Raw genomic sequence first — 22,496 nt, 5'->3', positions numbered from 1 at the left:
GATATCCAAGTATCCCAATTCCTTCCAATGTGGTAGACGTGTTGGGTAAATGACACATCTGGTTTCCACCTTAGGGCTCTGAACTGCCGACGGGCATGCTCAGGTGTTAGCCCCATTCTGATTCTGGCCTTTGTGGCAAAGTACCTTCTCAGTCTCCCCAGCCTCTGCTGTTTTTAGCCCTGGGGAGACAGGCTTGGGCAATTGCAGTCCCCCTTAGGACTCAAGGGAAGTCTGTTCCCTGTCTCTCCACCAGTCTTGTTTAAAGTATTTTTACCCTGCCTTGTGGGAGAGCGTCCTGTTGCTCCTCCTGGGGAGGCTTGCTGCTCCAACACTCCTGGCAGCCAGGCTCCTTCTCTCTCTCTGCTTTTTCCCCCCTCCTTCCTCCCAGGAAGGGGGTTTAAAAAGGTCTCAGGCAGCCCCAAGTTGAAATCACCTGGTCCTAATTACCTTCAGGTAGCGCCCCCTCAGCTGATTCCAATTTGCTACCTTGGTAACCCTTTCTCAGCTGAACCTGATTGACCTGTAGTTGTCTCTCAGTTGATAAGGAGGAGGGGCCTTTTAACCCTCTGGGATTGACTCCTCCCCCCCTCTTGCAACTGTCTGTCCTGAGTTTATCACACCTTGTTTTGAAAAAGTTTATAATCGTTCATTTGTTCCTTAGGCATTTCAGCCGCCACCTCTGCTAAGGGTCCACTGAGCTGTGGCCTCAGCTCTAACATGTACTGGTCTGTAGAGATGCTGTACCCATGGCAGGCCCTTTTGAAATTTTCTAAGAAGGCCTCACATCATCACCTGATTGTAGGTGGGAATTTTCTGGGATGTAAAGCAGTACCTGGAGAAGGGTTGTTAGGGTTGGCTGGTAACTCCTGCTTAGCCCTTGCCAATTCCAGCTCATGCTTTCTCTCTCTTTCCCTCTCCTCCATCTGGTTTCCTCTCACCTCCATCTCTTTTGGTTTCTCCTCCATAGCTTTTTTGTGGGCAGCCTCATCTCTGGCCATCTGTCTGCCATGTTCCTTTTGGCTCTCCTCAGCCCGGAGTTTGGCTAATTCCAGCTCCAGTAGTATGGCTTTTTTTTTCCCTTGGCATGTTTCCCTGCTCTGCCTGAGCTAGTTTGGTTTGAGAGGTAAAAAAAAACAAACCCACAGCTTTTGTCTGGACTTCTGAGAATGAGAAGAGACCAGAAAAACTGGCTTGTTACTTGTCTTTTGCAAACTGTTAATTACCCTCCAGCTAAGCCCAGCTGGAAATCCTTTCGAACAAAGCCTTGTTAGAAAAACCTTTATCTGTTTGCCTTCAGGGTCTCTCTCCTTCACTGCTTCCCCAGCATCTCAAAAGAGGGAAAAAAATCTGGCTTTTGGTTCCTAAAAATCCCACATTGCTGCTCACCATGTCAAGGTTCCTTCCCCACTCTAAACTTTAGGGTACAGATGTGGGGACCTGCATGGACACTTCTAAGCTTAATTACCAGCTTAGAGCTGGTATCGCTGCCACCATCCGGACTTTTCAGTGTCTGGATCACTCCCTTTCCCCCCAAAACCTTCCCCTCCCTGGGTAGCCTTGAGAGACTCCTTCACCAATTCCCTGGTGAGTCCAGATCCAATCCCTTGGATCTTAAAACAAGGAAAAAGTCAATCAGGTATTAAGAAAAAGGCTTTTAATTAAAGAAAAGAAAGGTAAAAGAAAACCCTCTGGGAGACATTAGCATACCAGCTACTCTCAGGCCTGGTCTACACTACGCGTTTAAACCGATTTTAGGAGTGTTAAACTGATTTAACGGCGCACTCGTCCACATTAAGAGGCCCTTTACTTCGATATAAAGTGCTCTTTAAACTGGTTTCTGTACTCCTCACCAACGAGAGGAGTAGTGCTAATATCGGTATTACCATATCGGATTAGGGTTAGCGTGGCCGCAAATCAACGGTATTGGCCTCCGGGCGGTATCCCACAGTGCACCACTGTGACCGCTCTGGACAGCAATCAGAACTTGGATGCAGTGGCCTGGTAGACAGGAAAAGCCCCGCAAACTTTTGAATATCATTTCCTGCTTGCCCAGCGTGAAGCTCCGATCAGCACGGGTGGCGATGCAGTCCCAAATCCAAAAAGAGCTCCAGCATGGACCGTACAGATGTGATCGCTGTACGGGCAGACAAATCTGTTCTATCAGAGCTCCGTTACAGAAGATGAAATTCCAAAGCATTTTTAAAAAATCTCCAGACAGAGGCCACAGCAGGGACTCAGCACACTGCTGCGTGACGAGCGTAATGGAAAGCCAAAGAATCAAATGGACGCTCATGGAGCGAAGGAGGGAGGGGGGACTGAGGACTCAAGCTATTCCACAGTTCCTGCAGTCTCCAAAAAGCATTTGCATTCTTGGCTGAGCTCCCAGTGTCTGTAGGGTCAAACACATTGTCCGGGGTGGTTCAGGGCATAGCTCGTCAATTTACCCACCCCCCACCCCCAGAAAAGGGAAAAAAATCATCTCTTGACTCTTTTAAATGTCACCCTATGTCTACTAAATGCTACTAGTAGATGCGATGCTGTGGCAGTGAACTGCAGCATCCTCGCCCCCCCTCCTTGGTGGCTGATGGTACGATATGACTGCTATCCATCGCCATCATCAACCTGGTGGCAGATGGTACAGTACAGAAGGACTGGTATCTGTCCTCATCATCAGCCCATGAGTGCTCCTGGCTGGCCTCCCGGTCATTCCCAGTAGATGGTACAGAACGGCTGGTAACCGTCTTCATCATAGCAAAAGGGGGCTGAGCTCCATCAGCCCCCGCCCTTCATGTGTAAAGAAAAGATTCTGTACTGCCTGGACTATCATAGCAGCGGGATGCTGGGCTCCTCTCCCCCACACTGCTTAATGTCCTGTCTGGACTATCATAGCAGCTGGAGGCTGCCTTCCCCTCATTTTATCTCGCTAACAAGTCACTGTTTCTTATTCCTGCATTCTTTATTACTTCATCACACAAATGGGGGGGACACTGCAACGGTAGCCCAGGAAGGCTGGGGGAGGAGGGAAGCAACAGGTGGGGTTGTTGCAGGGGCACCCCCTGTGAATGGCATGCAGCTCATCATTTCTGCTGGTTCTCTGATACACTGGTTCTCTAGTACACTTGCCCCATATTCTAGGCAGGACGGATTCTATTTTTAGATACCATAAAGGAGGGATTGACTCAGGGAGCCATTTTTGTCTTTTGCGCCCCCGGCCGACCTCAGCCAGGGGCACCCATGACAGCAGCAGACAGTCCAGTACAGAAAGACTGGTAACCGTCATCTCATTGCCAATTTACAATGGAAGCAGATGGTACAGAACGGCTGATAACCGTCTCTGCTATCATGCAAAAGCAAATGAATGCTGCTGTGTAGCGCTGCTGAATCGCCTCTGTCAGCGGCATCTAGTACACATACAGTGGCAGTGACAAAAGGCAAAACAGGCTCCATGGCTGTCATGCTATGGCGTCTGCCAGGGCAATCCAGGGGAAAAGGGCGTGAAATGATTGTCTGCCGTTGCTTTCCCAGAGGAAGGAGTGACTGACGACATTTACCCAGAATCACCCGCAACAATGATTTTTGCCCCATCAGGCACTGGAATCTCAACCCAGAATTACAAGGGGTCGGGGAGACTGTGAGAACTATGGGATAGCTACGGAATAGCTACCCACAGTGCAACGCTCCAGAAATCGATGCTAGCCTCGGACCGTGGACGCACACCACCGAATTAATGTGCTTTGTGTGGCCGCGTGCACTCGACTTTATACAATCTGTTTTACTAAACCGGTTTATGTAAAATTGGAATAATCCCGTAGTGTAGACCTACCCTTACAGACAACAGATTCAAAACACAGAGGATGTTCCCCTGGGCAAAAACTTAGTACACTAATGAAAAATATCCAAATAGCCAATTAGATTCTACCTCTAATTGCACAAGACAGTTTACACTGCTCTACAGCCAAAATGCTTCTGAAATAAATGTAGTCAAACTTTACTAATTCTGGGTCACTGAGAATGAAAATGATGCTTAAAATTGTTGATTGGCTCTAGTTTTCAAGATATGCTATTGGGTCAGTATATACGACCCTTGACTTGGGAATAGCAGAGGATAAGTGAAGGGATATAAAGGGAAGGGATCTCAATTTAAACCAGAAATGACTAAAATACATCTTTGACTGGATCTATGAATAAATCTATGACTGGGTTTGGACAGTACTTGCTTTTTAGGCAAAATAATGAATGATGCAATCTGAAGCTGGTATTGCATCATACATGATATGAATTGCATCATGTTATTCCTAGAAGTCATGGATGATGCAATCATAACGAAGCTTACATCACTCTGCTGAACAAATTGCCCTGTATCAGCTCTAGAAATCATACAGTGTTGTGCTCTCTTATTTGTCAGTGTTTGATTTTGCAAAGGGACACATTTCTGTTTAGCCAAAGTGAGCAGAGATGCCTCGTACTTGTGTGAACAGTGCAGATAACTTCTGCTATGTTTGTGGTGAAGTGACTTTTGCATCACAAAAGCGCAGTATAACCACTATGGTTAAGAAAGCCTATCACCTTTATTTTGGCTGCAAAATTGGAGATCAGGACAAGAGGTGGGCCCCACACATATGCTGCAACACTTGGGCAACAAATCTTCGCCAGTGGGTGAACAGGAAAAGGCAATCTATGCCTTTTGCAGTGCCAATGATTTGGAGAGAGCCAACAGATCATACTAGCAATTGTTACTTCTGCATGGTGCCTCCAGTTGGGAAAGGTGTGTCAAAGAAGAAAAAGTGGACTGTGCATTATCCAAATATTCCATCAGCTATACGCCCAGTACCCCACGGAGAAGGACTGCCGGTTCCTGATGCACCAGAATCATTCTCACTTGAGTCAGACGAGGAAGAGGAAGAGGATGAAACTTCTGGTCCTGAAGCATCAATGTCACAGGACCCACATTTTCTCCCATCCTCCTCCTCTGAACCACACCTCATAACACAAGGTGAACTGAATGACCTTGTCAGGGATTTGGAACTACCCAAGAGTAAGGCACAGCTGTTGGGCTCCAGACTACAGCAGTGGACTCTCCTGGCAGGTGATGTTAGGGTTTCCATGTTCCGTGACCGTCAAAAGGATCTTGTCCCATTCTTCTTCATGGAATGTAATCTTGTAGCCTGCAACAACATCGATGGTGTGATGGAAGCCCTCAACATCGTTCACGATCCAGATGAGTGGTGACTGTTCATTGATTCATCGAAGACGAGTCTTAAAGCTGTTTTACTGCATAATGGCAATGTTTTGCCATCAATTCCAGTTGGTCATGCAGTCCATATGAAGGAAACCTATGACAACATGAAACAACTTTTGAGGTGCATAAACTATGACCAACATCAGTGGCAGCTTTGTGGCGATTTGAAGGTTGTTGCTCTCTTGCTTGGTCTGCAGACTGGATACACAAAGTACTGCTGTTTTCTCTGCGAATGGGATAGTCGTGCAAGAGATTCCCACTACATCAAGAAAGATTGGCCACTCCGACAGTCATTGGAGCCTGGGAGGAAAAGTGTTCAGCATCCACCACTTGTTGAATCAAGGAAGATTTTGTTACCACCCTTACACATCAAACTGGGTCTGATGAAGAACTTTGTCAAGGCCATTGACAAAACACAAGCAGCTTTCAAGTACCTCCATGGAAAATTTCCAAGGTTAAGTGAAGCTAAGATAAAGGAAGGTGTCTTTGTTGGTCCTCAGATTCGTGAACTTCTTCGAGATGATGCATTTGACCATGCACTGCGTGGCAAGGAAAAGATGGCATGGAAAGCCTTCCAGTTAGTGGCAATAAATTTTCTTGGAAACAACAAGGCAGACAACTACAGGTTGTTGGTGGAAAACCTCCTCAAGGCATACAAAAGCCTTGGTTGCAACATGTCACTAAAGATACATTTTTTGCACTCTCATCTAGATTTTTTTCCACCGAACTGCGGAGCAGTGAGCAACGAGCACGGTGAGCGATTTCACCAGGACATTGCAACGATGGAGAAATGCTATCAGGGCAAATGGAGCCCATCAATGCTTGCAGACTATTGCTGGACAGTGACAAGAGATGCTCCATTTAATGAATACAAGAGACAAGCCAAGAAGCGCCGAGTAGACACTGAATAGGTCTAAACTATGTACATAATAGTTTTTTGCCTTTTGTTTCATAATAAATTTTATTTATATAACCCTTTTGCTGATTTTTAAAGCGTTACGTAAACAGGACAGGTGAAATATTATCATGTAAAGCAACCATAAACACATGAAAAGACCTAGGTTTACAATTTATGATTAAAACTCTACTATCTACACAATATACATAGACATAAAATGTAAAAACTTACATAACTTAGAAACAGTAGCCAATCAGTTGTTTTAATTATCATATTTGAATTCAGCACATCAAAATACATAATAAATAGCACATTTTATCTCTGAAGCAGACGACTTCTCAAAAATTGTAGACCAGTTTTATGCCTTTCTAAAATTTACTACTCTGATAAGAGGCTGTTTCCTTGATCTTTTTCACTCCCGCTGAAACTGTGTAGCCCTGAGGATTAATCTGTTGGTCTGTATAAAATGTCTTTTTGATAAAAGTGTGTAGGCTGCATAGATTAATAGAATTTGCAATAAGCTGTAATGAAGATACCTAGAAGCTTCTAGACCAGACATCCTGACCTATTTCCTTTGTGACGCTGACAGCAACCTTTAAGACCCTTACTCAGAAAAGTGATAATAGGAAACAAACCTACGCAAATTGTCTAGGGACTTTCTGAATATCTGCTAACCTTTCACCTAGTTAGGTGCAAAAGTAGGGTATTTCTGCCCACAAAATACAACAAGTCTACCACAAGATACGTAGATAGTTGTCATTTAATACGTATACAAAGGTCAGCCTATGAAAACAGGTACCCTCACCTTTCCATGGGGAAAGACAAATTTGGGCATAAGAGGAAGGATTTCTCCCTATAAAAGGTGTGATAATCCACCATTAGAGCAGGCGATACACCCATCCTTCTATTCTCATCGCCTCACCCTGCCTACACCTACGAAAGCTGTCAACTAATGATAAGTCGTAGTGTTCTGTCCTTTCACAGCTGTAAGTATGAAATAATTCTTAATTTCTACTTCACCTCTAAAGCATCTATGCTAAGAAGGGTTTAATTCATAACCAGTTTCTTTATAACTATACTTCCTCTAGCAGAGGTGTGAAATTCACTCTAGTACTATTTGCTGCAAAGTGCATTAGATATCATATCATATCATATCTCTTAAAGAACTGTGATATTTTGTAACTTTGTAATCAAACTGTTTTTAACATTTTACATTTACTTCTTGTTTTATTGATTTTAAATAAAAGGTCTTGTTTGACTAAACTTTGTCTCAGTGTAAATTCCTGTTATACCCCAATCTCCTTGTATTAAATTCTGTGAAGCCTGATTCAAGACGAACTTTTATCTTCTGATCACACATATTGGCGAGCCATACCCATATTATTAATATCTATTAATTATTACTAACATTCTTAATTAATTAGAAAATTAATTATTAAATAAACCTAAATTAAGTGGATAAATTCCACTGTCCCTACTAACCCTCCCCAAATCAGGCAACAGACTGGCGAGCCAGCCAGGAGGAGATTTAAGGAGTGTGTGACAGGAATTTCAGGTATTCCAGACGTTTCTGGACCCTTTAAGAGACTTTTTCTTTGAAACGCAAGTAAATAGTTAATTTCAGTAAAACTCTGAAATCTTTCTCTTAAACCAGAGTCAGAATCAACTGTGGTTATTGCTGCTGGCAGCACGCCCAGTATTTCCGTTTTGTATTGTGGTTATACATCCGAAAGGTTTTTACTTTCACTTTTGCCTAAAGGATTTTAACTGTATTAGCTAACTGAATATTAAAGTAATAAAGTTTAAAAGTGATATATGTGCACAGAAAGGGGTTTTTTATATGTTGAAGAAGTTAATGAATGGTACCGAATAAAATAATTCGCAGCCGCACCTGGATCCGGTGACCCACACTAGTGGTGGCGGGGAGTTAATAAAGCAAGGTATTCATAGCCGCCAGAAAGGCCGCAATCAGTCAGAACTTGAATAGTTCAAAGATACCTTATCTTAGTCCCATTAACTCTTCCGGACTGCACCTCTGATCCGTCTGCCTCAGTATTCCCCCAATATTTGGCAGGTCCCGACAGAGGGGAAAGACCTCTCGGTCTGCTATAAGCCATCGAGAGAAGAGAGAAGAGAGTATCCCCGCTCCCTCTATTTACTTGGGACTTTTATTATATAGTGCTTAAACCGGTTAAGGGGATTATCCTGTTGTTTCTGTGAAGGGACGCCTTCTATATCAGAGTAAATCGACAGAGGATAGATTCTAGTGAATATACTAGACTATACTAGATTCTAGTGAATATACTAGGAAAAGAAAGAGATGAATTCTCTATTTCGTAGTAAGAGTGTTAAAAGTGAAGATAGAACAGGAGTGGAGTGTGTTGGAATTTCTAGCAGTTTAGCTTTGGAAAACTTTGCTAGGAAATATATTCAGGAACATGGTGGAGGTTTGGAGCAGCTGAGAAATATTGAAATGATTTCTGAGCAGAGAAACCCATGGGGTTTTGTGAGTAATGTATTTGAGGATGAAACACAGCAGAAAAAGAAAAAAGCTAAGGTGGTGAAGGGAATAGCTGTTGAATGCTTGCTTGTAGCTTGTAGTTCATTGGGAAAGAAATTGGATAAAAAGATGGAGTTACTCAGGGAAGTTCAGCAGATGCTGATAGCCTATAGAGTAGACCGTGGTCGGCTGTTGGAAAAGATTAAAGAACTAGAAAAGGGAGAAAATATAGCAGAGGAAATTGAAGAATTGATTCCCATTCCTATTGGTATGGTGAACCCGACAGAGGTAGAAAATCATATTGAACCAGTGACTAGAAGTAAAACAAGAGAATTAGCTCAAGCAGACACACTACCTTCAGAAGCAGGGTTGCAGGTTGAATCTGTGGAGTCAGAGGAAATTGGCAGTGCAGAGAAAACTGACAGTCTGCCGATAAGAGACGGAAGTTCTGAAGTGACAGTTCAGGAGGCGGAGACAAGTGTCACAGTCAGTGAAGCAGTTAGTGACACAAACAGAGAAGCAGAGAAAGAGGAAAAGATTTCTGCTTCTGTAGAGACAGCTTCTGTGAGTGAAGAAGCAGTACCTTTAGAATCGGTCATTGTTCAAGGGTTAGAGGAGGCCGTATCACAGGTAACACAGGTAGCTAATGCATGTGATGTAGTGATCTCTAAGTTACAAAGAGAGCTACAACAACAAGCAGGGAATAGAATTCCTGCTCCTCCACCCAATGTTACATTAGCACCATATAGAGTAGAAAATCCAGTCCCTTTGGGTGGACATTTATTGGCATTTGGGCAATCAACATTGCCTAGACCCCAGGAATTTCGTGGGTCCTCTACACCCCCGTGGTATATGCTGGTATCACCTAGTGTATCGGTAGAACGCCCTACCACGCCAGACTTTAGAGGACTAAGGGATGTCCTGCGTCAGTGTGGAGATGCTTTGGATGTAAGCCATAGACATTTCATGGAAAATTATCCTAGATACCCAGGATTATCTCCAGTGGAAAGTTTTGATGGTTCAGACGAGGAAAATGTGAATCCAGGTAGAAGGAGGCAAGGAATAGAAATTGTAGATTTAAGCTCAGATGAAAGTTCAGATGAAAGCTCAGATTCAGATCCAGAAGAAGGAACTGCAGGTTCCAATTCTGATTGTCCTGTAGCAGTTGTTACAGATATTAAAACCTTAGACCTGGTAGCTAACCAAGTAGGAATGATGGAGGATTCATCAGTTGCTATGCATGCACAACGTGTGCAGGAGACAGCAAAAGTGTTTGGCTTACCAAGGGAAGATTGGGTTAAAATCTTACAACTCACAGTGAATCGAGCATTGTGGAGTACTTTGCCACTTAAGTTTAGGGTAGGAGAGAAAACTTTTCAAGAGACAGTAGCCCTATTGGAACATAATCAGCACCCAGGGCAAGCTGGAGTAGCAATTCTGTCTAACTTAAAGCAGAAACCTAATGAAACTCCACATCAGTTTCATTTGCGGTTAAGTGCAGCTTGGCGGAGTCATATCAAAGAAGAAACAGATGAACTGCCATATATCAGTCTGCTTGTTAATAATTCTCTTCCTCAGTTAAGAGAAATGGTTAATATGCATATTACTGATGATATTTCTTTAAAAAGAACATTAGCCTTGCTGGCTAAAGCACATGCACAGGGAGGCTCTAAATTAGGTCGGCGTGGAGCCCCGGTTGCAGTACTTCAGGAACCACAAACTAATCCTACGGTGAGGATTGAGGGACCTCAACCTCAGCCAGGATTAGGACGAGGAGTTCCTAAATTCCCTAAGTATCAACGTTGGCAAAATGACCCTAACCCACGTAATAACCCTGGACCTTCGAGTGGCCAGGCCCCTCGACAGGGTTATGCGTTTGGATCCTATGCAGGAGCCCGGGATCGTGTTCCTTTCTTTTCAGATGCTGCACAGAACAGTTCATGTCTGCAGAGACCTAAATCACCGCCTTTGCACAAAACTGAGGACTCAGTTGTGAAAATGTTTAAAACAGTGCAACAGACGCTTGAAGCTCAACGACGGGCTATCCGAGAACTTCATGCCCGTGTGAATGAGCTGATGATGATGGAAGGCCAAGGCTCAGCAACCTTGAACCGTCCAGTGGCCTCCGTCGATCCATCCCCTTTTCCCCAGTGGACAGCCACTCCTCCAGAATTGGCTGCCTCTGAGGAGATAGAGGAGGAACCCTTAGATTATCTGACAGCATATGCTGCATGACTACAAACAACCCCAAGTGTAGTCATAACCCCTTTAGGCAGAGATACAAGTGGAAGACCCACAATATCTGCAGTGATAGAGGGACTAGACAGGAATCTCATTATAGATACTGGAGCAGCAATCAGTATTCTCCATGTCGAGGATCCTAGATCCTCTCCTCTATCATCAGGATGTACCAAGACACTTGCAACCTTTGCAAGTAATCAGGTTACTACCACACTTTCTACACCCCTTGAAGTACAAATAGGTCACCTAAGAAAGAATCATACTTTTGCATTAATGAAGTTAGCAGACCCAAAGAATTCCTTATTGGGAACTGATTTCTTATACAAACAGGGATGTGTTCTTGATTTGTGTAACCAATTATTGTGTCTTTCAGTAGAACAGGAAAAGGATGACTCTCCAGTAGTCATACCTGAGTGTGGCATGGTATCTCCAGTGGAGGACTTTGAACCTGAAGGGTATGATTTGGACCAGATAGTGGCTAAACATGCAGACCAACCTGAGTTACAGGCATTACTGTACAAACATGCAGATGCCTTTGCTAAACACAAACATGACTGTGGATGCATGGCCGTCACTATTGTTGTGGAAGGAGGAGAAATTTCAGCCCAAAAACAGTATCCATACCCAGAACAAGCAAATCCATACATAGAAAAGACTATTAAGTTCTTGCTGACACAGGGAGTACTACGAAAATGTACTTCCACTGCAAATTCACCTATTTGGCCTGTTAAGAAACCGGATGGTTCGTGGCGTCTCACAATAGATTACAGACGCCTAAACCAGGTCACAGCAACTAAATTGGTACAACCCAAAATACCAGATCTAAAAGATATGCAAAAATTGGATAAGGACATAATAAAAAGTAATTTTAGAGCTTTCCAAAATAGACAAAGAGGGATCACTAACAATAGACCCTTTGTACAAACGACATGAACAGCAGTTACAAGTCGTAGATGGAGTTCTCATGTATACAGGAGGTCCTTTCCCTGTGTGGGTAGTTCCAGCTCACCTACGGAGGGAAATGATGTACATGGTCCATGACACTCCTACAGGAGGACATCAGGGAGTGGACAAAACTGTCCAACGTCTTGCATCTGTAGGATGGTGGCCACTTCTTAGGATGGATGTGCAACAATATTGTGAAAATTGTCTGGCATGTGCCCAAGCTAATCCTACTCCATCCAAAAGAAATGCGCCACTAAGATCCCAGGTGTATGAAGGTCCGTGGATGGCTTTGCAGATTGACTTTGTAGGTCCTTTGCCAAGGACCCAAAGAGGTAACCAATATCTATTGGTGATTATTGATCCTTTCTCAAAGTGGATAGAGGCATTTCCTCTTAAAGCCAATACTGCAAAAGCCACTGCCAAGGTCTTGGTAGAACAAGTCTTCTCTCGCTGGGGGATCCCTGCAAAGGTAGAATCAGACCAGGGATCACATTTTACAGGACAGTTCTTTAGGGATTGTCTTAAATTGATGGGAGTCCCGCAGAGACTACACATCCCATATAGACCACAGTCATCTGGGATGGTGGAACGAACCAATCGGACTATAAAAGTGATGTTGAGGAAACTGGTTGATGCCAATGGACGTAACTGGGACACCCTCATGCCTTTAATTTTAATGGCATTAAGGGCGACACCGGCTGCATCTACTGATAAAACACCTTTTGAAGTGATGACAGGCCGAACAATGAGATTACCAGAACATTTAATTTGGCAAGCTAGTGGCACTCAATTAGAGGGAATAAAAATGGATACCTACCTGCAAAATCTGCAAAAACATTTAAATCACATTCACTTGCAGGTAGCTGCTAAATTGGGAAAATCCAGACGTAAGGCAAAGGCTTACTTTGACAAAAACCAGAGAGAGAATACTTGGGAGGTAGGAGACCAAGTAATGTTATTGTCATATAAGTCACCAGAACATGGGTTGTGTAATCGATGGATTGGTCCTTTCCAAATCATTGATAAACTCAGTTCAGCAGTATATAAGATCAGAGTAACAGGAGGAAAGCATAATAGAGATAAAATTTATCATGCTAACCAGTTAAAGCTGTATCGATCGTCCAGGTCGCAGGAGCAACTTCCTCCTCAGGACTTAAGTGATCAGACGAAATCGCAACAATTGGAGCCCAGCAGTTTGCAACTATGAAATTGACATTGACATTTTTGACTTATTACACCCTTATTGTTGCTCTAAGGGTAGGACTATGCCAAAATCTTAAGTCTGAAACTGAACTATTGCAACCCCAGGAAACCAGACGACCGGATCGCACTCAGTTGTCTGAGCCCAAGCAACAGAACATACCAACAAAGAAGGAACGGACTATTATACTTAATCCAGAACTGGTCAACAACCCGATTCAACAGGTTAAGGGAATTCGGGGGGAGGATGTTACTTTTGAATATCAATTGGTGGAAGTAACTGCACTACCCTCTAGTGGTTGGAAAAAGATGTGTTAATTGCTTTTAAAGTTAATTGCTTTAAACAATGATCAGAAAAGAGATCAGCATTTGGGGAAAGAAATTATATGTTCTGCATATGGGGAATATGTTGTAAGTACAATTACTGATGCATTGCGATCCTTAAAATTAGGAGAAGTCCCTGACTTAATTAAGGATGAACAACTAATGAGTTGGTATTGTCCTAAATGTTTTCAAAAGCTGGAAAAGGAAAGATCCACTTGTTTGGATGCATGCCAGCATTTGTCAGTGGGTGCTATGAGAGAGATAGGATCTGTGACACCTCACCCCAACCGAGACGGTTGTTCTCTTACAAAAGAGATGGCACGATCTTTGTATGTTTCATTCACGGTCTCGTTACCAGTGTTTGACCCAGACAGAGATGTGTACAGGCAATTGGCTGCTATCCATTCTATAGGTCACCTCGAAGATGACATCTACAGGGAACGCGTTAATGCACCTCCCCTGGTAGTCTATCACACTCCAACTCAGACTTGGAAGGTACCACAGATGGCCTGTTGTTCTGAAAAAGGACCCCAGTATATCTGTAGGTGTAATGTGTTTGAAACAGACACTGTTTTGTGTGGACTACAGGGAGAGAAAGCACAGAATTCATCATCGTCATGCCTGGTGAGGCTGACCACATGGAAGACTCCGATGGAGAGGGTGACCTATGCTGGAAGGAACCAATTTTGCGTGGTTACCAACCAAAAGAGGTACCAGTATGGTCCCTTGGAGTGTCCTGTCACAGAGCCAAATTTCTGTTTTACCCCAAAGCAACCCACGGTAATAGGAAATCAAGTTATTTCCCCTATTCCTATTTTTGAGAACATTACCATTATTCAGTCTAACCCTGATTACCAGAATTTAACTATTCAAAGCACACCTACTTTTCTGGCTTATATTCCACCATTAGGGTTGCAACTGAAATCCTTAATGACTCGTAAAGAGACTCACCTCATTCAAATTACTAACAATATGGATGAAGCCCAACAAGTTATTACCCAATTAATGAATGAAGAGAATGAGTCTGCAACAACTTCTAAAGAAAAATTCGGATTAGAAGTATGGATAATTATCCAAGGAATTGGGATTGTGATTAATTTCCTTATATTAGGTTATATGCTGTATAAACGCAACAAACCCAAGCCAAAAACTAGGCAGAGACCTAGACAGACACCCAGACAATCACCTAAATAAATGCACAGACGAGCACCATCTGGGGATAAAGATGAATATATATACATGGTGCCCATTCCTGATACATACCAAAATTTGCCCAGGTATGAAACTAAAAAGGGCCCCACAGATATTAAGTCTTAGGTGACGGGGTTTCTTTATGTAAACCACCCCGTCAAAGGGGGGCGTGTAGCCCTGAGGATTAATCTGTTGGTCTGTATAAAATGTCTTTTTGATAAAAGTGTGTAGGCTGCATAGATTAATAGAATTTGCAATAAGCTGTAATGAAGATACCTAGAAGCTTCTAGACCAGACATCCTGACCTATTTCCTTTGTGACGCTGACAGCAACCTTTAAGACCCTTACTCAGAAAAGTGATAATAGGAAACAAACCTACGCAAATTGTCTAGGGACTTTCTGAATATCTGCTAACCTTTCACCTAGTTAGGTGCAAAAGTAGGGTATTTCTGCCCACAAAATACAACAAGTCTACCACAAGATACGTAGATAGTTGTCATTTAATACGTATACAAAGGTCAGCCTATGAAAACAGGTACCCTCACCTTTCCATGGGGAAAGACAAATTTGGGCATAAGAGGAAGGATTTCTCCCTATGAAAGGTGTGATAATCCACCATTAGAGCAGGCGATACACCCATCCTTCTATTCTCATCGCCTCACCCTGCCTACACCTACGAAAGCTGTCAACTAATGATAAGTCGTAGTGTTCTGTCCTTTCACAGCTGTAAGTATGAAATAATTCTTAATTTCTACTTCACCTCTAAAGCATCTATGCTAAGAAGGGTTTAATTCATAACCAGTTTCTTTATAACTATACTTCCTCTAGCAGAGGTGTGAAATTCACTCTAGTACTATTTGCTGCAAAGTGCATTAGATATCATATCATATCATATCTCTTAAAGAACTGTGATATTTTGTAACTTTGTAATCAAACTGTTTTTAACATTTTACATTTACTTCTTGTTTTATTGATTTTAAATAAAAGGTCTTGTTTGACTAAACTTTGTCTCAGTGTAAATTCCTGTTATACCCCAATCTCCTTGTATTAAATTCTGTGAAGCCTGATTCAAGACGAACTTTTATCTTCTGATCACACATATTGGCGAGCCATACCCATATTATTAATATCTATTAATTATTACTAACATTCTTAATTAATTAGAAAATTAATTATTAAATAAACCTAAATTAAGTGGATAAATTCCACTGTCCCTACTAACCCTCCCCAAATCAGGCAACAACTGAGACTCTCTAAACAAAGGAAAACTTCCCTCCTTCCTTCTGAAACACCTTGTTCCCCCATTGGTTCCTCTAGTCAGGTGTCAGCCAGGCTAGGTGAAATTCTTAACCCTTTGCAGGTAAAAGAGGCATTAACCCTTAACTGTCTGTTTATGACAACCTGTTCCCAGACTTGCTCAACACCCCTGCCGGGCCTGACTCCCCAAGCCCTGCTCACTCACATGCTACAAACTTTTGTTCCTGGCTCTGGCTTGTCTCTAGGGCCCCCACCACAGGCATGGAGGGGCTCCGTGCACTTCTGAGTTCCCGGGAGGAGGTGAGGGAGCACTGGGTAGAGCCAGAGCCCTCAGCCAGCCAGATGAGGGATAATTCAATTCCAGAGGATGGGAACAGGGTCACTGAGCCCCCTTGGGAGACGCAGGCAATGTTGGGATATGTACATATATAACCCATCAATCCATGTAACATGTGGCTGGAGTGTGTTTCGACATGAGTGCATGATTTGCATTTGGCAACCGAAGCGAGAACTGAAGGGTGAATTGGTCAAAAAGAACTGTTTATAATACACCAGTTTTGTCATGTCCCTGGAAAAAAATGAAGAATTGGCAAGAAAGGAAATAACACCAGCGGGACAGCTTTAAAACTGTGTAAGAACTGGAGAAAATGGCACCCCTTGGATCCTGGCTTCCTGCCCAAGACTGGCTCCTTGGACTGGCAGATGAAGGCCCAGGACAACAGAGACTCCTCCATCTCCTCCATATAATAAAGGGTTCCACACTAAAAGGTTCCACAAACTCATAGACCTTCCACAGAGAATGTGATACGGTTGGTAGTCAGTATCCAATCCATCATTGCTCTGGATGGCTGCAAACACCATTGGTAATTTATTGTCCCAACCTTTGCCAGCGACGTGCACCACTTTGCGAAGGGCTTGCTTCATAGTCTGATCCATCCTTTCTACTGGCCCTGATGATTGAGGATGGTGGGGGATATGTAGTTGTTGCTTTACTCCTAAAGCTTTTAACATTTTTAGAATTACTTTTCCTATAAAATTTGCTCCATCATATGAACCAATTACTTTTGGAGTCCCATATCTACTAAACAGAACTTTCCACAACTTCTTGGGGGTGGTCTCTGCAGAATGATTCCTGGTGGAAATTGCCTCCGCCCAGCCACAAAAAGAATCTATTATCACTAATAAATACTGATTCCCTCTTTGGGTCTTAATATAATCAACCTGTATTCTAATCCATGGCCCTGCAAGTCTTTGGTGCCACAAAGATCCCAAATTCGGTGGTCTATTCCTGTCTGCTGCCCATCTTATGCAGTTTTTAGCCAAATATTCCACGTCCTCTCGCACCTTAGGCCGCATTCCAAACTGGTTTTACCTTAAAAGAGAGTATTTTCTAGTCCTCGGTGGGCAATAGACTGACACAGGTTAATGATCTCTTCTCTTTAAAGTTTCTCAGGTACCCACTTTTCCTCTCACACTTCCTTATTCACTGCAGAACCCCCTTTCATACTCCAGGTTCCCCACCATTAGGTTCAGCCTCCTGTTTTATGGAGCCATGGACCCTTTAAAGCACCGTCCAAATCCTGGGGCTTCCGGCTGCTGCTGTTACCCCAGGGGTCCAGCAGCAGGGCTCTGGCAGCAATTCAAAGGGCCAGGATCTCTGGCCACCGCTACTGCAGCAGAGCCCTGGGCCTTTTACATCACTGCCAGAGCCCCGGGGCTCCCAGCCACTGCCACAGCTCCCGCCATGATTTAAAGAGCCTTGGGCTCCCAGCCACTGCTACCGCAGTCGGAGTCCCGGGCCCTTTAAATCTCAATGTAAAGGGCCCAGGGATTTAAAGACCCCACCAATTCCAGTTGAGCCCCCTCCCTCTCCTCAGGACTCCCGCATATCGCTAAAGCCTTTAAGTCACTTTCACCCCTGACCATTGGAAAGGAAACAGACGCGTGGGGGGAAGGTTGGTGGCAGAACCTCAAGTCGCACATGCCAGGGGCAGTTCAGGATTTAGCCGAAACCGAAGCAGTTGAGGATGTCAGCTGGTTCCTCCTCTCTGTTTTGCCCTGCTCAGCTTCCCTTTCAGGATCAGGATGATGAAAGCCCAACTGTGCCATGTGGGTCCTCCTGGCTGCACTGTACTGAGTGCGACTAGCCGGACACTCAGGAACTTACCAAATGACTCAGCAACATCAGCTTTTTTCTACTCCCAGCCTTGCGCCCCAAGAATGTGCATATTGGACAGCTCAGTCTGGTCACTGAGATGGACAAACTCAGTCATTAGTGGGTCACCCCCACAGAGGGGCCGGATTAGGCCACAGACTTGTTCTCTCCAGTCACATCCCCCAAACACTTCAACGAAAACACACAGGTCCAGACAAAACACTAAAACCACTTTAGTAACTGGAGCACGGGGGTTTTAAGGGATTACAAGGGAGAAGGATGTCAAAGGTCAGAACCGGATAAAACTAGAAAATTAAAACATGCATTTTAAATGCTAAATTTTACCAAACTAAGGAAAATGTGAAGCAAACAGGATTTCCCACCCCACCCGCTGTTGCAGGCAGTTCACAGTTCTGAGTACCCAGGCTGGATTCCTTCCAGCCTTGGACCATCCTCCCAACTCCACGGCCCCTGTTGCCTTTCAAGGCGGATTCTTGCTTTCTGTAAAGATGGGAGGAGAGGTAAAAATATAGGCAATTCTCCCTAGTGCTTTTGTACCACTCTTTGAGGTTCACCCCCCAGTCAGGGGGCAGGCGACAATGAGTCTGTGGCCAAAGTGAGCGTCCAGCCGTCACTCTAGTGAATTGTAACTCTCTTGTTCCCGGCTCCACAGCTGGTGAAGGGCCGTCTCAGCAATTACTGGCCACTTAGCACCTAGCTGCTGTGCAGGTGCCACTGTCTCTGCGGAGCTCGTCTGTGGGTGTTTTCCAGCTTTACAGCATGTAAAAAACATACAGCAAACTCTCAGAGCTCAATGGACAGTGCTGATAGACACATTTTAATGGGACAATAATATTCAGCAGGCGATAACTTTCCCTATGATACCTCACAGGACATACTTTGGAGAAGATTTATCATTTTGTAAATGTGGTGACCATAATAGTGTAGACCAGTGGTTCTCAAATGCGCTTCATCAGCCACCCACCGCCCCAGATTCTTTGTGTCTTTGGTCATTACGCCCGCACCCTCACAAGCACATATATCGCCACCCAGCTGTAATGGCAGAGCAATTGCTGGTGAAGGTCACAGCTTTGAAGCCCTCCAAGAGCAACACGGAAGTGAGGGTGGCAACGTGAAAAGTGATATTCCTCAATATCGTTGTTCACAGCAGACATATCACCCCATTGACACCTACTTCTGTGCTGCTGCTCCACCTCTGTTTGAGAGCCTGAGCATTTATCCCCACCTCCCAGATGGGCCTGTTCCTCCTTCATGAGCCCCAGCCACCTGGGGACGACAGCCAGTGCTCTTTAAAAAACAAAAACAAAAACAACCCACACTGATCACGCCTCCCTTGACACATTCCTGTCCCTCCATTGCGAGGCTCTGCCCACAGTTTGAGAATTGCTAGTGTAGAGAGTCACCGTGGGGATTGGTAGCCAAGATGGTAACACCTGCTCTTTCTGTCTCCGGGATCCCCATAGAAAAGGTCCGAGCATGAGAGGGGAACAGATCCGATTAACACTAATCTCGCAAAACACATTTTGGTGATTTCAGCTATAAACATTCCCTCCATCCTTCAGCCCCTACCCTGAGCGAATGCAATGACATTGAGCTAGAACTAGGCAGGTGGCACAGCTGATGGGTATAATCTCTGAATTATTGATCCCTGATTTAACAGACTACAGGAACTCTTTGGATAGCTAAACATAGACTACTACAGTTACCCCTCTTAGAATCATAGAATATCAGGGTTGGAAGGGACCTCAGGAGGTATCTACTCCAACCCCCTGCTCAAAGCAGGACCAACCCCAACTAAATCATCCCAGCCAGGGCTTTGTCAAGCCTGACCTTAAAAACCTCAAAAGAATGAGATTCCACCACTTCCCTACATAACCCATTCCAGTGCTTTACAACCCTCCTAGTGAAAAAGATTTTTTAATACCGAGCCTAAACTTTCCTCACCCAATTTGAGATCATTACTCCTTGTTCTGTCATCTGGTACTAATGAGCACAGTCTAGATCCATCCTCTTTGGAACCCTTTCAGGTAGTTGAAAGCAGCTACCAAATCCCCCATCTTTCTTCATTTCTGTAGGCTAAACAATCCCCGTTCTCTCAGCCTCTCCTCATGAGTCATGTGCTCCAACCCGTAATCATTTTTCCTGCCCTCCGCTGGACTCTTTCCAAATTGTCGACATCCTTCTTGTAATGTGGGGCCCAAAACTGGACACAATACTCCAGAGGAGACCTCACCAATATCGAATAGAGGGGAATGATCACGTCCCTCAATCTCCTGGCAATGCCCCTACCAGGGCCGGCTCCAGAGCCCAGCGGGGCAAGCACCCGCCTGGGGCGGCCCTTTCCCGGGGGGGTGGCAGGCTGGGCCGGCGGACCTGCCGCATTCATGGCTGCGGGAGGTCCACCGGAGCCCCGGGAGCAGTGGACCTCCCGCAGGCATGACTGCGGACGGTTCGCTGGTCCCGCGGCTCGGCTGGACCTCCCGCAGACATGCCTGCGGCAGCTCAACCGGAGCCGCCGGACCAGCGAACCGCCCGCAGCTGCGGGAGGTCCAGCCGAGCCGCGCGACCAGCGGACCCTCCGCAGTCATGCCCGCGGGAGGTCCGCTGCTCCCGCGGCTCGGGGGCGCCTCCCGGGCATGACTGCTTGGGGCGGCCAAATTTGTAGAGCCACCCCTGGCCCCTACTTATACAGCTCAAAAGTCAAGGAATAACACATCCACTGCTTTTCCCTCATCCACAGAGCCACTTATCTCCTCATAGAAGGCAATTAGTTACTCAGACATGACTTGCCCTCTTCTTTCAAGTATTTCATAAAACGTATTTACATGTTAAACTCTACCTTACTAAGGTGGACACACTTTTAAAATCTCTCTCTAAAAGTTGAATCTCAAAGAATTACATGCAAGTTGCTTAATCTTTTCTTGCCATGTGTCACAGAAGCTTAAATCCTGTGTGGATCTTTCCACGTTTAATAAGGTCAGACCCCTATATGAAACTTTTCCCGCAGTCCAAGCACCTCTGGAGTCTCTCCTGTGTGAATTGCCTGATGTTGAACAAGCTGTGACCTTTGTATGTAACTCTTCCCACAGTCCAAGCACTTGTGTGGTCTCTCTCTTGTGTGGATTGCCTGATGTTGAATAAGATGTGACCTTTGTATGAAACTTTTCCCACAGTCCAAGCAATTGTGGGGTCTCTCTCCTGTGTGGATTCTCTGATGCTGAACAAGGTGTGACCTTCTTAGGAAACTTTTCCCACACTCCAAGCACTTGTGCGGTCTCTCTCCTGTGTGGATTGCCTGATGTTTAACAAGGTGTGACCTTCTTAGGAAACTTTTCCCACACTCCAAGCACTTGTGCGGTCTCTCTCCTGTGTGGAGTGCCTGATGCTTAACAAGGTTTGAACTCTCTGTGAAACATTTCCCACAGTCCAAGCACTTGTGGGAGCTCTCTCCTGTGTGGATTGCTTGATGTTGAATAAGATGTGACCTTCGTATGAAACTTTTCCCACACTCCAAGCACTTGTGGGGTCTCTCGCCTGTGTGGATTGCCTGATGATAAACAAAGCTTGACCTTTCTATGAAACTTTTCCCACAGTCCAAGCACTTGTGGGGTCTCTCTTCTGTGTGGATTGCCTGATGTTTAACAAGGTGTGACCTTATTAGGAAACTTTTCCCACACTCCAAGCACTTGTGCGGTCTCGCACCTTTGTGTAATGCCTGATGATGGACTAAGTGTGATCTTTGTATGAAACATTTCCCACAATCCAAGCACTTGTGGGGTCTCTCTCCTGTGTGGATTGCCTGATGATAAACAAAATCTGACCTTCGTATGAAACTTTTCCCACACTCCAAGCACTTGTGGGGTCTCTCTCCTGTGTGGATTGCCTGATGATAAACAAAGCTTAACCTTTGTAAGAAACTTTTCCCACAGTCCAAGCACTTGTGGGGTCTCTCTCCTGTGTGGATTGCCTGATGTTTAACAAGGTGTGATCTTTGTAAGAAACTTTTCCCACAGTCTGAGCACTTGTGGGGTCTCTCTCCTGTGTGGATTGCCTGATGTTTAACAAGGTGTGACCTTCTTAGGAAACTTTTCCCACACTCCAAGCACTTGTGGGGTCTCTCTCCTGTGTGGATTGCCTGATGATAAACAAAGCTTGACCTTTTAAAGAAACTTTTCCCACAGTCCAAGCACTTGTGGGGTCTCTCTCCTGTGTGCATTGCCTGATGCTTAACAAGGTTGGACCTTTGTAAGAAACTTTTCCCACAGTCCAAGCACTTGTGGGGTCTCTCTCCTGTGTGGATTGCCTGATGTTTAACAAGGTGTGATCTTTGTAAGAAACTTTTCCCACAGTCGGAGCACTTGTGGGGTCTCTCTCTTGTGTGGATTGCCTGATGTTTAACAAGGTGTGATCTTTGTAAGAAACTTTTCCCACAGTCCAAGCACTTGTAGGGTCTCTCTCCTGTTGTATTGCCTGATGACGAACTAGGTGTGACCTTCTTATGAAACTTTTGCCACACTCCAAGCAT

The 22,496-nt window shown here is 44.6% G+C and overlaps 1 protein-coding gene across 1 annotated transcript; it reads right to left on the bottom strand.

Moving 5' to 3' along the window:
• Window positions 1-20,653: 20,653 nt before the first annotated feature.
• LOC123346572 (zinc finger protein 347-like) lies at window positions 20,654-22,496 on the bottom strand. The gene has a single exon (XM_044984048.1). The coding sequence runs from the start codon at window positions 22,494-22,496 to the stop codon at window positions 20,949-20,951; it is 1,548 nt and encodes a 515-aa protein (XP_044839983.1). The 3' UTR covers window positions 20,654-20,948.

Source organism: Mauremys mutica, chromosome 12 (genome assembly GCF_020497125.1).
Source record: "Mauremys mutica isolate MM-2020 ecotype Southern chromosome 12, ASM2049712v1, whole genome shotgun sequence".
Taxonomy (NCBI): Eukaryota; Metazoa; Chordata; order Testudines; family Geoemydidae; genus Mauremys; species Mauremys mutica.
This window is presented reverse-complemented; position numbering and strand designations above follow the sequence as displayed.